Source organism: Chrysoperla carnea, chromosome 2 (genome assembly GCF_905475395.1).
Source record: "Chrysoperla carnea chromosome 2, inChrCarn1.1, whole genome shotgun sequence".
NCBI lineage: Eukaryota > Metazoa > Arthropoda > Insecta > Neuroptera > Chrysopidae > Chrysoperla > Chrysoperla carnea.
The window spans coordinates 35,539,792-35,557,866 of NC_058338.1; the positions used below are offsets into that span (position 1 = coordinate 35,539,792).

Genomic DNA, 18,075 nt, shown 5'->3' on the forward strand with positions numbered 1-18,075 from the left:
ATTAAAGTTTTCCATTAGAGACATTATGTTAAAATTCGTACATTTTAAGTGATAAACCTCTTTTAAATATGCTGGATATCTGCCATAAATAATAAATCCGTATCTGTTTCTTTTTGAGGGGATCTTTTTATAATTTTTATAAAATAAAAGGATTATTATAATTATTTTATAAAAATTCTTTAAAATTATACATCTGGTCACGTGAAAACAAACACCAATCAGATGTACTTTGAAGGTACTACGTCACGCAATATGTACCTAAGGCTATGTAAACTTACAAATACAAAAACATGTAAACTTGCAAATTCTGGTAACTTGCATCAAGCAATTCTTTTAGAATTAAAATGCAAAATACATACAAATAGTATTTTTTTAAATAATACTTTTTCTGTGTAAATCAGATACTAATGTATAACGTATACACCAATTTTTCAAATTTAGGACAAAAGCCTATTATCCAAGCACATTAATTTATAAAAAAAAAAAAATAGTCGACGCCCACAGACAGCATGCAAATGTGCTTGTATAAAACAATTTTTTTTTTATTCCTATCTGACTTAGTCTAAACACGTATCAAACGAAATTTTCAATTATAAATCAAAGATTCATATAGTCATATACGTATCTGCGGATCTTGACTCTGATGATCCGTTACATCACTAAATAGGTATACGTATTAATTTATAAAATTTAAATTGTTGAATATGGAAATTCTACAAGTGGCCATTTTAAGATAATATCAATTCAATTTGTATGAATATTTATTTTTCTTTTTATTGGAATTTATTTCCAGTTTAATATTTAATGATATTAATATTGTTGAGTTATTAATAAATAGATCATTTTGTTGCGCGGACTATGACATATTCACGATAAAGAAGAGTTTGTGAAAGACTTTCTTATGAAACGCGTGTATTGATCAATATTGTTCCCAGACATTTGGCGCCTAACTGAATGAATGACACCAGTGTATTATAATAATTTGTTATGTTATGTGTCTATGATGCCAAACTACAAATATTAAAGATATTTTCATGAAAACTGAATTTCATTATAAAGTAAATGTATAGAAAAGAAATTCTTAATTTTCTACTACTTGTATAATAATAATTTCATAATTTACTTTTAATCAATCAAAAATTATTAATATAATAAGTCAGTCTCAGAGTCGAGAAGTTCTAATTTTCTGCCTATTTTAATTAATAACTAACTATCCGTGAGTAGGAAATGGAAGAGGATTTTTCGTCTTTGAATTTTATTTTCGACCTGATGCAACAAAAGCGTGTGGTACTTTAAGTACCGTACTTACGGGCATCCTGTATCAGAACGTTCTAAAAAACTCATAGTATTGCTTTCGTTTTTTATGGTCAGATTGTACATTCCAAAACCCATTACTTTTGGATAAGTATTTTTGGCTTTATTAATGCGCAAATATTGGTAAATTTTAGTAATTTTTTTGAAATGCTTATTCTGGCTTAAAATTGTTATCAATTTAAGGAATTATTTTTGGTCGTTGATTACGTATCTGATGTCAGTTTAACGAATTCTGTAATGTATTCCCAAAACCTTGCCATTTTTGGCCCCTAATATCTAATCTCTCTGTAAACATGCGGCGAAATCGCGTATAAATACTATATTAAATAAATATGGGCAAGTTCCTGAATAGTGTAGTAGCGACCTCTGTTATTGTTTGTTTAGTACTCGTTATAAAATATTTGTTAAATCATACAGGTTTGTTACGATAAACTTGGCGTTGGCTTGTGAAGATGGCAGTGGTTTATTATGATTTTAATCATTTTAAATTAGGATTTTTAATGCAATATTAAATTAGAAACTCATTCCTAGTAAATTCTAGTTCATTTAAAATCACTTATGGTAGGTCCGCACGACACCGACTCCACACAGACTTCTATAGCATTTTGTCTGCGCAACAGATCAGTGCAAACAAAGTCGGTATGATGGTCAAGTCTGAGTTAAAAAAGTCTGAGCACGGAAGTTATGATAAGTCTGCACATACATTTCGTCATCATATTTTCATGAACATTTTTACTCATACTTTCAGTTTGTACAGATATTTGTACAAACAATAGTCTGTATCGTGTGGACCCACCATTAGGCATTAATTCAATATAGACTGTATGAAATTATGAAATTATCACTCTCATCATAGTTAACATTAATCATAGAATAATTGACATTAATTATAAATAAGAATTGAGGGTCGATACGGTGAAAGTATTTTTTATCTGTGCGGGGAATGAATCTAAAATCAGGGTCGACGTTCTAATTTATTTTGATAATGAACCTATTTTGATCTATCACGATTCATTTTGTACCTTATTGAATTTAGACAAAATTCCTTACATTAGTTTGTGATCCTTTACGTTTTTATATTCAGATTCTTTCCTACCCTTCATTTTCGGGAATTAGCCTTTTAAGCTCAAGAGTTCCCGCTTTAAACGTATTAAAAAATAAATAAAGTAAAGGCAAAATGGTCGAGAGTTGCCATAATCATGTCATTTTACCTTAAGAGTCTGTACATGTTATTGATAAACTTTTTAAATTTATTGAAATGATAAAGTATCAAATTAAAGTATTGATTTCTCTCAGCGTTTCTGAGCAAAACAAGGAACTCATTACTCTCCTAAATAATACTGGGATATTTTGAATACCAAGGAACAAGGAACTGATTAACCTCCAAAATCGAAATTTTGTTGATAATAAATAAAATAACTAATACAGAGCAATACAAAAAAAAAAAAAAATTGTATTAAAATTGTACTTATTATTAATATATTCGCTGTTCATTAAAATGTGCGAAAAAAACCATGTTGGAAATCTTGATAAACCAAATATGTAATCCTACTAAATTTGAGTTAAACATTTCAAATTTGTGATCATAATTAACCTGGCTCTAATAGGTTTCCAGAATGTGGAATCCTGGTCCAAGAATTAAGCACATAAGTGATAACTAGCGAAAAACTGAATCAAGGCTGAAAAGAATGACCCAAAATTAGTGGGTTTCAAAAAAAATTCCAATAAAATCGGAACAAATTTGCCTGTATTATCAAAAAAATCGAATTTTTTATCTTTATGACGTCATTATAATCCAAACAATTTTAATTTGCTCTATCACATCCAAATTTTATCGCATTTTTTTAAATCAAGTATGTAATCCTACTAAATTTGGGTCATACTTTTCAAATTTGTGATCAAAATTAACGTAGCTCTAATAGGTTTCCAGAATGTGGAATCTTGGTCCTGGAATTTAGCACATAAGTGATAACTAGCGAAAAACTGACACCACAGCTGCAAAGAATGATCCAAAATTAGTGGGTTTCAAACAAAATTCCAATAAGATCGGATCAAATTTGCCTGTGTTATCAAAAAAATCGAATTTTTTAACCTAATGACGTCATCAGAATCCAAAAAATCTAATTTTGCTCTATCTCATCCAAGTTTTATCACATTTTTGTAAATCAAGTATGTAATCCTACTAAATTTGGGTCATACTTTTCAAATTTGTGATCAAAATTAACGTAGCTCTAATAGGTTCCAAGAATTTAGAGCCCTGGTCCCGGATTAAAGTACATGTGTGATAGCTAGTGAAAAATTTACATCACAGCTGAAAAGAATGACCCAAAATTAGTGGGTTTCAAAAAAAATTCCAATGGGATCGGATCAAATTTGCCTGTGTTATCAGAAAAATCGAATTTTTTAACTTTATGATGTCATCAGAATCCAAAAAATTTAATTTTGCTCTATCACATCCAAATTTTATCGCATTTTTGTAATTCAAGTATGTAATCTTACTAAATTTGGGTCTTACTTTTCAAATTTGTTATCAAAATTAACCAAGCTCTAATAGGTTTTCAGAATGTGGAATCCTGGTCCCGGAATTAAGCACATAAATGATAGCTAGCTAAAAACCGACATCGCAGATGAAAGAAATAACTTAAAATTGATGGTTTTAAAAAAAATTCCAAAAAGATCGGATCAAATTTGGCTGTATTATCAAAAAAAATCTAATTTTTTAACTATAAGACTTTAAGTTAATTATTGAGCTTTTACATGATTCCTTACTAATTTTTTTGTTTTACAAATAAAACATACGTTTTGTTTTGCGCCTCTATTTCTTATGCGTCGGTGGCGGGTGCCTCCTTTGCCAAGCCCTAGTTACGGACCTGGTATTTATTTCTTGCATAAAGAAAGACAAGACAAAAAAAAAATTTTAAGGTATAAGTGCTTGAGAAATAATTAAACTTTAACCAAAGTTTAAAAACGTGGACAGTTGACATACAGTCGACAGTTGACGTACCGTTTTCAATTGTTTTTCAATAACTTTAATTTGACATTTTCTCTAACATTTATCTGTAAAAATTTGAAAATTAGTCATAACAGCCTCCTTAAACGACAAAATTATCCACTGGTAGCGCAGGCGTCGATCTGATTCTCCTTACCGTGACAGTCAATACGAGTACAATTATCATATTGTTAGTATTATATTAAAAAAGTGCCCACTTCTTTTTTGATAAAAAGTTCTTATGCTATACTAATTCAGCTTATTTTTAGTCGTGCTATTTTACCACTTCAAAGGAATTTTTTTGTATCTCGACCTCTCGGACCTATTTAAAAACAAAAAATGTTCAGGGAGGTGTATAAATCAAAATCTACATCTAACTTGATATCGCTAGAAAGCTTTGCCATTGCTATTCTCAGATTATTTTTGAAAATTTTAAAGCTTTGAAAATATTCAACAAAATGGAAAATTATACTTGGGGATTTTCGGCGACGTTGATCACAGTTTCGAAGTCAGAATCAGGCAGGCTCCCGTTGTTCCAAACAGCAATTGTAAATACTCGACTCCAATGCGGCACCAAGTTATATGTAGATTTTGAACTATCCACCTTCCATAATATTTAAGAAATTTGACCAATATGGTTGAGGTACAAAATGTTCTTATTTTATACATTTTTTCGTCTAAAATGATTCGTCTATTTATGCGTTTAATTGAATAAGGAGTAAACAATGATTATTTAATAAATTTTAGTACTTGTTATTCAGCAGAAGTGTTGTCGGGTGTGTTATCATCCTTTAATAATGAATACTATTTATTCTTTTTATCGCATTTCGTTGTTCAGTCGTTCTACAAAATTTCAAAACAAAAGTTTGTGTTACTAATTCAAATACTTTCTTGTAAGTAGTTTGTTTTTATCAACTTTTAAAAAGGTCAAATAATTTTTTTCAAACTGGTATTTTAATTGATTAACTTAAACTTTAAGTGGCCACGAAAAGAAAATCTCCAGAACTGGATGCGTTTTCGGTAATTGAATCTAACATCCTATTTACAAGTATGTATTAACGTCTTTTGTAGCACAGGCTTGACGTAGAGAAAAAAGTTATTTTCTAATTTTTTTTTATTTTTAAAGTTTCACTATATATTGTTTTTATGAAGGTATTTGCATTCTCGTATTTGCAGATGGTATTTACAGCCTAAATTCGTAATTTTAATTTTTTTATAGAATTTTATAAGTCGATTTGACATAAAACTGTAACTTACACCTACAGTTCCTGAATAAGGTCCAAAACTTTCTAAAACATTTCGTAATGTAATTTTGATAATGATCTTTCATTAAAAATTCCTCGCAAGCGCAACCAGGACGTTTTTTTTCTCAAGGGCAAAAGGAAATTTTGCCTCCTCACGAAGTTTTTGAGCGTTTTTTAAGTTATAAATAATTTGTAAATATCTCATGCTCTTCCTATTTATTTTATTTCTTTGTCTATCAATCTTGAATTTATTTGATAACTTGTTATTCCATCCCAGCAATTAACTATAGGTGCAGTTATGTTATGTGGTTAGTGCCTGCGATTATTTATATTATTCTAAAAAGCTGGCTTCCTTTCTTTTCGGAGACTAAAAGACTAGAAAAAATATGTATGGTACTTAAAAATCACACATATATACAATGATAGAGGTGGCAGTGTCTCCTGTCGAAAATTCTTAAATCAGGCGAAAACGAAAGATAAATACGAAGAGAAAAAATTTTTTTTGTTTCTAAGAATTATGATTTGTTAACGTTATTTTGTCTGTTTTTCAGAAATTAAGTCAAAATGAATTGGCGTGTATCTAGCTGTTGTTGCTTTTCACTGAGAACGGGAACCTTACTTCTTGGATATTTCGGCGTGGTAATATTTTATATAATTTACCTCCATTCACCACTGTTGGAGTATAAACTCTATTTATTGATATAAGCAAAAAAAAAAAAAGAGTTAAACTTGGAATGAGAGATAATTTATTGTAGTATAAGGTCACAAAAATCGTTTTTTCGCGATAATCTCCGTTTTTATAACTTCAATGAAACATTAGGTTATCCTTTTCAATTGAATATTTCTATATCAAAAAATCTGAAGAGTGTGACAAAACATCGTCTAAAATACTTAGACGATGTTGTAGTTTATAATAATACCATAAAAATAAAAGATTGACGATGATTTATTGAAAACAAATTTTTAATTTAATTATAAGTTCATCGAAGATTCATCATTCGATGAACAGAAACGACTATAGTATTGATAATTGCACACAATATATTATATATTTTTGTAGTTGCGTGGTATTGTAAAGGCAAAAATAACTCCTTACTTAACTACAAAACATGTATTTGGTTTATATGTATGTCCCGTGCAATAAACCAAAACTTGTTTACAATACTGTAGGTTTACATTCACCTTAAAGTTAGTATGATTTATTTCGAAATAACTTGTCTAATACCTACTTTTTCCTACTAGGCACGAGATTTTATGAGACATTTGAGACTTTTAGAAAGCCAAAATGAAAATATAAACCTTTAAGAGTTTCCAGCTTATTATCTCTCATTCTAGAGTGAAACCTCTAATATGACAAAATTGATTCGACTAAATACATTTTCTAGATTAGCGGCATAATCGCATCTCTTGGTATTTTATTTTCTCTACCGTTCATTAAAGATTGGGTACTTGAAGTTGAAAGTATGTAATTATTTATAAATTACATTTGCAATTTTTTTAAAATATATCCTTCTGATTTTTCGTTTTTAGAGGAAAATAAATTATTGACACCAGAAGACCTTGAAGCGCTTGTTAAATGTAAGTTTTTGCATTTTTTTTTTTTTGTAGAATTTTAAGCAAGATTTTCACATATTCCAACGATTTCCACATATTGTGCCTGCCTTATCTGGCACCATGTTCGAATATGATTTCAAAGATATTAAATTGGATGCTTTTTTCAAAAAGATTTGATATAAGTCTTTATTCAAACATTACCACAATTAGCCACCAATTATTTATTTTAGGCAATATGGTGCATATACTGAATACCTTAATTACTAACTTGGATTTATTTTTTCGACTTTCAGACGTACAAATCATTTTGATCATAGTTCTGGTTCTATGTGTCTTGAGTGTTCTATTTAATTTTTTATTATTGATTGGCGTTTATCAGGTGAATGTTAAACTAGTTTTTGGGTGTTTGATGACTTCATTTATACTTTTTTTTTTTTTATTCCAACAGGAAAAACCTAAAATAATCAAAATTTGTGTAATTGTTTCAATTATTAGTTGTGTAATAATATTACTGGGAGCAGTTGTATACCTTATTGGATCATTTATTAATCCACAATTGATGGGAAGTTTTGTTATAGAGTTGGTTGCATTAGGTAAACTATATTATAATTATGTTTATTTTTTTAATTTATCTATAATAGATCGTTCGACCTTCATTCAATTGATTATTATTACAAGCTTTTATTTAGTTTCATCTGTTTAGTTATATATCTGTAATCAAATCTTGAAAGTCAAACTTGATTCACTTTCCGGTTTCCGATTGAGCTGAAATTTTGCATGCACATTTAGTTTGGATGACAATGCATTGTACGGTTGGCGTCCCGATTTTCCAATTGTTTCCACCATATTTGATATATATACATTTTCTTAGTTTTAAATTAAAAATTTTAATAAAAAATACTTTTTAAGGGACAAGCTTTTATTGTACTAAAAAGTAGGAAATAATTTTATCTATCACTTATACCCGATTCATTCATTCCCGACTATTTGTAAAAGCTTGAGGCACTTAATATCAAGAATGAATCGAAAAATAATTAGGCATGTGGAGTAGATGAGGCTTTTCGATTCATTTTTGATATTTTTAATTGAGCGCCTCAAACTTTTACAAATAGTCGGGTATGAGTGACTCATAGATAAAATTATTTTCTACTTTTTAGTACAATAAAAAACTTGTCCCTTAAAAAATATTTTTTATTAAAATTTTTTTAAATTTGTGTTTAAGCTTTGCAAGTGTATTTCACAATGGTATTCCATAGCTATTATTTAGAAGTTATAGAAAGTGTATGTTCAAAAAGAGACGGTTCCAATATGCCCCGGGAACTCTAAAGATTATGAATTAAAAATTGGATGAATGCAGAATTAATTAATTAATTATCAGATGATGGAAAGCTTCGTTATCCGTAACAATATAATAACAAAATAACAGACTGTAAGGAGTTTGTACAGCAAATTTTTTTAATTATATTTTTAGAAATATGTAAATAAAAGGTGTAAACGGTTTTTTGTTTTTTTGTTTTTTGTTCTTTTTGATTTTTGTTCAATTGTTAGGTATATAAACTCAATATATACAAGTGAAAACAAACAATTGACTTAGTTAATTGTTGAAATGCCATGTATAGACAGTGTTGATTACTCTGTCATATACATGCTCCACTTAGATACACAGAAAGAATGGTACAATATTATTTTTGCAAGTTTAATAATTGCAGAGCAATTATTACAGTTTTAGGCGAAACATAAAATTTTTATTATACAAATTAATTTTAATTTATATTACATTGAAATAAATAATTAATATTAATTCATATAAAAATTCCTTCTAATAACAACGCCTACTTCAGATTTAATAGAGACTTCTTGTACAAGGTGTTCTGTAATTGACTGCAGAACGCACTTCCTTAATAAGCTTATAAAGATGAACGAAAAAGCTCTTTAATACATTCCGATCTTAGGCCTAATTTTCAAGATAATTAACCAAATCAATTAATAAATTTGACAGAGAATTTAAATTTGAAATGACAGAGCACTTAGAAATAGAAGGATGTCTTTATCGATACTGGTGGGTTTAATATAAATTAAAAAAAGTGAGATTGATAATTTGATAATTAAATGCAACGAAAGAGACAACAACAATAAGATAAAATTATTGCTGTCTTTATCGGTGCATTTAATTATCAAATTATCGATCTCATTCTTTTAAATTTTTCATTAAACCTCACCTAGTAATTACTATGGTGTGTTATAATACACAAAGATTGCTATAGGTTGGATTTAATAAAAATTTTAAATAGTGAGATCGGCTATCTGAGAAAGACATCCTTATATTTCTAAGTGCTCTGTCATTGGATAAATGTATTAATTGATTTGGTTAATTATCTTGGAAATTAGACCTCAGTTCGAAATTTGGTAAACAACATTTTCGTTCGTCTTTATAAGCTTATTTAGGAAGTCAAGAGTTATGCAGTCAATTATGAAACACATTGTATATAAGTTGCTCCACCTTAATCTCCCCAGTCAAATTCTTCTTCATCAAAGCGATTTCGATCAAAATGTCTTGAGTAAAAGTTCTACTTGAAGAAGGAATTTTATAAAAACCTCTAATTAGACCTAGAATTGTAAAGTAGAAAGGTATTCTTTATAAAATAACAAACAACTCTTTTGAAAATCTAAAAAAAATCCGCAATAAAAGAAAGCATAATAATAATATACAAATATTAAAAATAAAGAAAAACTTTAATTTCAGAAGTAAAGAGACTCAAACATTTATTTAAAATATTTAGAAATAAAGAAATGTTTCCAAGTTGTGTGGTATTTGATTAAGCATAACTTTCAAAATTTGGACCTCTTCATTTACGAACAAGAGTTGAATATGAATTGAATTTTTTACGATCGTGAAAGTCGAAATCAAATTCGGTGGTCTTTGAAAGATGTTCCACTCCAAATAGACCAACAACTTTAACTCAGGGGATCAAACATGGATCAAATCTCTTTGTTGAAAAAAGTTTAGTTAGGGCGATTAAAATGGGCCACCCAACATAATACAATGAAGTCTTATTTTATGCGCCTAATGATGAGTTCACACTAAAGCAACCCGTAACGGCCGACGCCCAATTCATGAAAAAACTGCCTAATAAACTGCATCCAATGATGATTATTGGATACTTTATGGTTAGATCATTACAAGAGTATGTTGGAAAAGTATGTCGATAATCCGATAAACGCATGTTGCTTATCGTTATCCATCTCGTTGGTGTGAATTCAACATAACTGAATAATAAAATAGTGAATCACGAAAACACAATTCACAAATTATAAATAGTATAGTGTTATACTTTGCGGTAGGCGGTTGTTCGTGTCTTGATTCATTATTTTAGATGTTTTTTGTTGTACATTAATTCAATAATATTTAAAAAAATATATATACTTTTTTTTACAATTTAAACATTTTAACATTTAGTGTAAGTATTCTGTTTTTGAGTCTTTATTCTATAAGTATTTAAAGTAATTCATTTAAGCTATTCAAATTTTAATTAATTTAATTAAACGAATACAATAGCAAATGTTTGAATAACGCATGAAATTTAATCTAATTATTTCTGTTGATAAAGAAATTTACCAAATGTTATTTTTCTAACGTTGATGTCAGAGTTAAAAACATTCAACAATATATACGGCTATAAATACATTTCTAGGTGCGTTTCATTTTTATTACGACGTTATTATTATTGTAAACATGTTTTATAACAATTTACTACGGAGGTTAGTTACACAAAAACTCAAAATTTTCCGCACGAATTATGCTTTTGTACACTATCAGATTACTTATAACAAATGTTGCCAATGTCGGGTGGGGGGTCGCTTTTCTTCTCCGATAATATTAATAACAAATATCTTCCAAAATATGAAAAATTTAAAAAAAGTTGTACATATAAAATTTACATTATAAGACATTTAATTATGAATATCAAAATTTAATTTATTTCTGTCATAATTAATTAAGATTAACCGCGCTAGTTATTATTCTAACAGTTAAAAAAAAACATATTTTCATATCATTGATCCGGATCAATTTTTCGGATCTTTCTTTCTGGTTCTATTTTATTTTTCCCAGGGCTTTCTTTTCCGATTTCTACTTTTTTTGACTAGATCGATTACCTAATATTTATTCCAGAAAGTACGTAAAACCTATTCGTGGGCATTTAAATACAATTTTGGAAAAGCAAAAATGTGAAAACGGTTTGAAATTCGAAAAATAAATTTAATCGAGAATGCTTCAAACGAAAAATGTTAGTTTAAAAGGCACACATCTTACACCGGTATCGAATTCGATCTAAGTTTTCAGGTTCAATTAAATTCTCACTCTGATGCATAACTGACAAACATTAGATGAACGCTTAAAATTGGAAAGTTTTTCTTCATAAATACGCAATACGCAAACATTATTTGTTTGAAACATTTTCTTTTTGTAAACAAAATAGTTTAGACCATAATTGATAGCAAAAATCTAGCTTTTTGTAGGTTGTTCATTCAATTCAAAAGGGTCTTTATAGAAAAACAAATCATTTTTATTGGATTTATTGGAAATTTTTTTTTTTGAAGAGTGGCTAGATTTTGCAGAAACAATTATACGAAATAACAATATTGATACGAAAAAACAATTTTGGGTAAAATTTTTCACCCCTTTTTTGCCTAAAGTGTACGCTTTTGCCATAAATGTTTCTAAATGTTTCTAAACACAGTCAAGCATAGACGAAAAAAAAAAACATTTCTATCTAAAAGTAATTTCGTCTAATAAGGCGATTGCCAGTGCAGGAAATTCAGTAGGTATATCGTATATCTGAACTTTAAAACTACTTGGATCTATTAAACCCAACCAAGCATGCGTAGGGTAAAAATGATTTATAAACAAGTGAAAACAAACAATTGACTTTGAGTTAATTGTTGAAATACCATGTATAGACAGTGTTGATGCGCAATCGTTTGTTTTTTTGACGTCACGTAAATAACAAAAGATATTCACTTTTAAATATAGACACACACACAACTGATATTCCTATATTAATACATACTATAAAATTTGCACATAATTAACGCCCTCGTGGGTAAACAGTGATGTTTACAAAAAAATGTTTCAAACAAAAGTTTTTTATTCTTTTATAAGGACCATTTTTTACATTTAAACTTTTGTTCTATCTCTAACGGTTTACAAGATGGGTCCTACGGACCCAAGACCCAATTGACCTATGATGCTCATTTACGAACCTGATCTCACTTTTTACGTCCTGAGTACGCTGTAAGAATTTGATTATCTCTCGATATCTTTTTTCGTTTTTGAGTTATCGTGTCCACAGACGGACGGACGGACGGGCGGACAACCGGAAATGGACTAATTAGGTGATTTTATGAACACCTATGACAAAATTTTTTTCCTAGCATCATTATTTTTAAGCGTTACAAACTTGGGACTAAACTTAATATACTATGTATATTTCATATATACATGGTATAATAAGTATATCAATTTTCAGAATCAAATCATGCGTGTATCAAGCTGTTGTTGCTGCTTTTCATTGAGAACAGGAACCTTAATTCTTGGTTATTTAGGAGGGGTAATATTTCATTTATATTTACCTTTTCCGTAAAGGTTATAATCTAAAGTGTGAATTTTTTCTAGATTGTATATACACTCGTATCTCTGGGCATTATTCTTAGTTTACCATACATTAGAGAAGAGGTAGAAGAAGAAGAGAGTAAGTAATTTGTTTATAAATCATATTAATCCAATTTTACTGATATCTAAAGAATTTTTTATTTTAGAGGATGAATCATTGACACCAGAAGAACTTGAACTCCTTGTTACATGTAAGTCAATTTTTGTAAAGTCATATTAGTGAAATGTTATAGTAGTCGCAGAAACGAAGCAATGAAGTTCGAAAAATTTGAACAATAAATCGGATTTGAATGGATTTGAAAATTTTGGGAACCTAAATTGATTTATAAGAAATAGGCAATTTCCATAAATAATATCCATGTTATAATATTTCATTTTAAATTAACCGTACATATACTCGGATGGAAATGATTCCAAACTCCTGGAGTTATCGGGAAATTCATTATATAATCGGTCCAATCTCGTTACTCCAGTAGTTTTTGGGGTCACTGAGCACGATTATCGCTACAGAATTTATCTTTTGATCTTATAGGAACATGGTGCCCGATTCTGTCGCGATATTCGTGTTTAGGGGCTCAAAAAACATCATTTTTCATGAAACTTGAAAGTGTTACTTGGTGGCGATATCTCTAAGAGATCGTTGATAAAACTACAAAAAATTATAGCATTTGGAATAAAAAAAGTGATTTATAGAGATTTAACTTCATAAAGTAACCTCTTGAGATTACTTATGACGTGAATGCTTATGTAAACGTAATGTTTTGCGTTCTTTAGGAATTTAGGGTCCATATAGATTCCCATTTGAATATTTCAACTTGATCATAAAATAAAAGTTAATTTTTAAAACACTTTCAATGCTAATGCCATGACCATTATTAACCCTGTATAAGGTCTTTTTATTTTCCTGATTTCTGTTCTGAAAAAATCGTCTTATTGGATGCTCTTATAAGCTCTAAGTTTCATATTAATATTAAAATATTTATTTGGAAAGTTTTTCTGATATGTGTTTAGGATACTCCATTCTTCTCTACATATTACACGTTCATGCCTTTAAAAAACTTGTAAACAAATTAAGTTCAGTGTTAGAAACAATCTACTAAGCGAAAAGTTTATAAAAAACTACTAAGTTGCTAGCGCCTCGATCTTCGACTTATTGTAACAATTTAAATATTTTTTTCGATTTTCAGGGACAAAAGTCGTTTCAATTGCAACCCTGGTTGTATATTTAGGAAGGATTCTAATAAGTGTTTTATTATTGATTGGTGTTTATAAGGTAAATTTTAAATATTTTTTATGTTCCATGACTTAATTATAATTATCTACTTTTTTGTTTTTTTAATAGGAAAAACCCAAACTAATCAAGATTTATTTAATAGTTGCAATTATTGGTGTTATAATAGACCTATTCCCTGCTGTTATATTGCTTATTGGATGTTTTTCTAATACGAAATTGATTGGAGCTTTTATTTCAGATCTACTTGCAATTGGTAAAGTAAATTATTATTATTTATTTAAGAATTTATGCTTATTAAGGTGAGACAATATTTAAGACATGGTTTTGACTTAATTAAGTCTATACTTTTGTCGACCACCATTAGTTCATTAGTTCTACCTGCTATCTTTTAATATGATTAATAATTTTATTATTATATATTTATTAATATAACGTATAACTAGTCGTAGCGAAGTACATACTGCGGAATACATGTGCGTGCATCGTACGCGTATTGCGACAGTATTTATATGCTATATTATGGTCATTTCTTAGAACATCAGACAGCTGAATGAGTTAAAGCGTTCCCAAATGGCACAAAAAACGGAGATTTAATCGTAAACAAATAATAATTCATATGTTGTTTAAATTGGACGCTAGCATTTAAGTCCCATACGAATGTATAAAAAATTACCCCCAGTTAATTTTACTAAAACAAGTGGTTAAAAATGGATCTTCATAAATTTTTAATCAAATATAATTTATATTTCAGCCTTACATGTATATTTCATAACGGTAATACATAGCCATCGTATGGAAATTATAGAAATTGGAGGATCCAGTAGAGGCGGTTCCAATTTACCCCGTCAGGCCTAAGGTTGATGTAATCAAAATTGGAAAAATTTAATCATAATAATAAAATATATTGTAATATATAAGAAAAAGTTATAACAAATGTTGTCCATTTTTTTTAATATATAAGCTTACCGTAAGGTTTAATTTTCGAGACTGGTGTAGCGTTCGCAAAATGATCAATTATAACTCACGAGTTTAATTTACGAATATAATACCGTTAGTTTTCGTTGTTTTTATAGCACAAGTGTGTTAAATAAATTACAAAATAATTCCTATTCTATGTTCTATAGAAATCTGATACATTTCACTGACGAGAAGCTGTAATAATTAATTTGTTCAAGCGAATAATGCTTTTTATGTATTAATAAAATGGTGTGCGTATTAATCAGCTGTTAAAGTTTCCTGACTCAATTAATCACTTTGAGAAATTAAATTTTTTTTGTCAGTTACAGTTACAGTTACAGTTACCTGATGGGCTATGCAATTAATTCCTTCGCATTAGCTTATACTGCGTTAAAATGAGTATCTCATGTTTTGATTATATTCAAACTTTGTTTTTCTTTTTAAATAATTGTAATATTCTTGCATTGATTTTTTACTGGGTTCACAATTATAATTATTCAAAAAAAAACTTGCATTCTGTATGAATAATGGTAATAACAACCCAACGTACATTCGTACAAAATTTGAAATTTGGGCGGTGCACATTAAGCTAATGCAATATTATGGAATATCCTTACTCAAAGTTCCCATCGAAATAAGAAAAAAAAAAAGTGATAGTAAAACATGCAAGGAACTTGACTAATTTTCTGTTAATTTAGAAAGGATTGGATGATTTTCTGAAGATTAACGTGATATCTTGTGCCATACATAATGCCCAAATGTGTACATTATATAATAAATACAGGATAATTTTTTTAAAAGTTTCCAAAACACCAAAAAACTCGTAGTATCAGCTCATTTTTTGGAAGAATGAATTTATAGTATTTAGTTTTTTTGTTAATAGAACTGCATACACTTTTCTGTAAAAAATTATAAATTTGAGAATTTGCTGGTTAAAAATTTTCTTAGTAGAAACTTTTAAACCTGAAAATACTTCCTTTTTTGTGGCAAAGAATAAGATTCTGCTACTAAAAATGTGTAGTTCTATTTATAAAAATAAATTTGGCTCCCTTTTGACCATCGTCGCACAAAAGCTGGTATTTATTTCATAAGTAGGAGATTTTTAAGCAATCATCCAATATAACTGAACAAAGTTTAAATGTAATTCATTTTCAGATCCACTGAGATATCACATAATAAATTTAAAATACATTTGAATTATGCCCCTTTATAGGGACAGTAGCTTTTATGTAATAAAAAATATATGTGCCTTTATTTTAATGTGATTTTGTTTTAAATAAACAAATTTCAGAAAAAACCTTGCCAATTCATTAATTTACCTGGAAACCTGAATAATTTGCTCGAAACGTAAATGATTATAGCGGCTTTTACTTGATTCGTAAAACCTTGAGGCATCAACAATGATTCGGAACACTTTAATGTATGTATAACATGCTTGTTCGGGTTAGGAAGCCACTTACCTTACCATGAATTGCCATCGAAACTAAACGTGTATGCAAAATTCCAGCCCAATCGGCTGAGGATAACTGCTTCATAATTGAGTTGCAAGATTCCACCAGAACAAACATACATTCCTACATACATAGTAGATACGTTGCAAGTTAAATAAAAGTATATGAAGGATATGTTAATGTATGTTGTATTTTTTTTAATATTTTGAACTTTCAACTAAAATATAAACATTCCCTAGCGCGAGAATCTTTTCTAAGTAGGATAATAAAATTTCTTGAATTTCTTATTTGCTATAAAATAGTTTTTTGAAAGAAAAAGCTCATGCTGATTTCCGTATGAAAAAAGCAAAACAGTTTTGACAGTTTTTTTCCTTTGAGATATGTGTTTATTAAATAAAAATCTATCATTATTTAAAATGTGGTGCAAAACTGATACAATTTATTTCTAATGCAATATACCTTAAAACAAGTTTCATTTCAAATTATTCTTCAATGATTTAAAATGTATAAGTAGGGAACTCTGTTATTGAATTCTTAAATTATTTCACTGTGAAACTATATTTTTTTAAATTATCATTACAATTGTTGTTATTACTTTTTGCTTGCGATGTCTGTTAATAATTAGAAAGATGGCAAAACCAAGTAAAGTAGTTAAGTTCGTGTGTCTTCTTTAAAAATTTGCTTCAAGGGGGATGCTCATAGTTAATTAAATTAAAATACATCAGATTTAGAACTCCGGCCATTTTTAACTATTTCACAACAACGAAAGTTTGGGTAGATTTGATAGTTCTTGTCTATATAATGCCTTTAGTCAAATCTTAGAGCTTTAATTATTACAACTTTCATGAAGAACCGGGAAGATAATGTTTTCCTGTTTGTTGTTAACAAGGCTATATTGGGCAAACCATACTGCAATCACATATTTAGGTCTCTGGCTTCGAAAAGAGGTTTCTCTTGCTAAAGATAAGGCAATTTAAGCTAGAACATTGCTGGTTCATTTATGATTCCAAACTTTAGAGCTTTAGACTTACGTAGATGGATAAAACTGTACATAACCTAGGCTTAGAAGGTTTCATTATGCGTCTGTCTTGAAGGTAGAAGCAATTTCAATGGAAACGACCATTTGAGGATCCGAAGCTAACAGGAGTAATATTTTTTTTTGTTTATAAACAAAGATAGGCATAACTCGATTGTTTTAGAATAAATTATATCTACTACTTACGCTTCATGATATCAGGGAAAACTATTTAGGTGCCGTCAAATATGAGACAAAGATCATATCAATAGGCGGTTTGAATATATTAGTTTCAAGACAAAACTCAAATGCAGGGTAGAAATAAATTTCGAAAGAATAACTTTACTTTGGGCTAAACTTGGGAAAAAAAATCCAATAAGGGAAATAAATAGAAGGTTCACAATTAAATATTAAACGATCCTAAATTCTAAATTTCTACATTCAATGACTTGCTACTGGAATACTTAATACTTTCTCAGCTTTTGAGCAAATGGAGGGAGGAAAGTAAAACCGTATTTCTCGGTCTAAAATTTCATATACTCTACAGTATTTTGGCATAAACATATATTTAGCTAACAAAATCTATGGAAAATCCACGTCCAGGGAGGAGAGCTCAGCGTCCCTGACCTGATCTTTCTTCGGAAAA

At 29.0% G+C, this 18,075-nt stretch overlaps 2 protein-coding genes across 5 annotated transcripts; both read left to right on the forward strand.

Moving 5' to 3' along the window:
* The first annotated feature begins 5,067 nt into the window (after positions 1-5,067).
* LOC123293372 lies at positions 5,068-8,545 on the forward strand. 4 transcript variants are annotated; one of them, XM_044874167.1, is made up of 8 exons: positions 5,068-5,196; positions 5,283-5,351; positions 6,099-6,186; positions 6,933-7,008; positions 7,078-7,125; positions 7,395-7,480; positions 7,550-7,694; positions 8,324-8,545. In XM_044874167.1, exons 3-8 carry the CDS (start codon positions 6,112-6,114, stop codon positions 8,425-8,427), a joined length of 534 nt encoding a protein of 177 aa, XP_044730102.1. In that variant the 5' UTR covers positions 5,068-5,196; positions 5,283-5,351; positions 6,099-6,111; the 3' UTR covers positions 8,428-8,545. The 4 variants fall into 4 exon arrangements, with proteins under 4 accessions (XP_044730102.1, XP_044730103.1, XP_044730101.1 ...); XM_044874168.1 differs by having other exon boundaries at positions 5,283-5,323; XM_044874166.1 differs by lacking the exon at positions 5,283-5,351.
* Positions 8,546-10,426: 1,881 nt separating this feature from the next.
* LOC123291851 lies at positions 10,427-15,458 on the forward strand. Its single transcript, XM_044872282.1, has 7 exons — positions 10,427-10,559; positions 12,630-12,710; positions 12,776-12,851; positions 12,919-12,963; positions 13,960-14,045; positions 14,115-14,259; positions 14,758-15,458. The coding sequence occupies exons 2-7, from the start codon at positions 12,639-12,641 to the stop codon at positions 14,859-14,861; spliced, it is 528 nt and encodes a 175-aa protein (XP_044728217.1). The 5' UTR covers positions 10,427-10,559; positions 12,630-12,638; the 3' UTR covers positions 14,862-15,458.
* The last annotated feature ends 2,617 nt before the right edge of the window (positions 15,459-18,075 follow it).

Excerpts from the sequence above, each read along its gene's own strand:
- LOC123293372 (XM_044874167.1), top strand. The coding sequence starts at position 6,112 with ATGAATTGGCGTGTATCTAGCTGTTGTTGCTTTTCACTGAGAACGGGA. Across the intron at positions 7,126-7,394 it reads CCTTGAAGCGCTTGTTAAAT|ACGTACAAATCATTTTGATC; the intron begins GTAAGTTTTTGC and ends TTCGACTTTCAG. Across the intron at positions 7,695-8,323 it reads TATAGAGTTGGTTGCATTAG|CTTTGCAAGTGTATTTCACA; the intron begins GTAAACTATATT and ends TTTGTGTTTAAG.
- LOC123291851 (XM_044872282.1), top strand. The coding sequence starts at position 12,639 with ATGCGTGTATCAAGCTGTTGTTGCTGCTTTTCATTGAGAACAGGAACC. Across the intron at positions 12,964-13,959 it reads ACTTGAACTCCTTGTTACAT|GGACAAAAGTCGTTTCAATT; the intron begins GTAAGTCAATTT and ends TTCGATTTTCAG. Across the intron at positions 14,260-14,757 it reads TTCAGATCTACTTGCAATTG|CCTTACATGTATATTTCATA; the intron begins GTAAAGTAAATT and ends TTTATATTTCAG.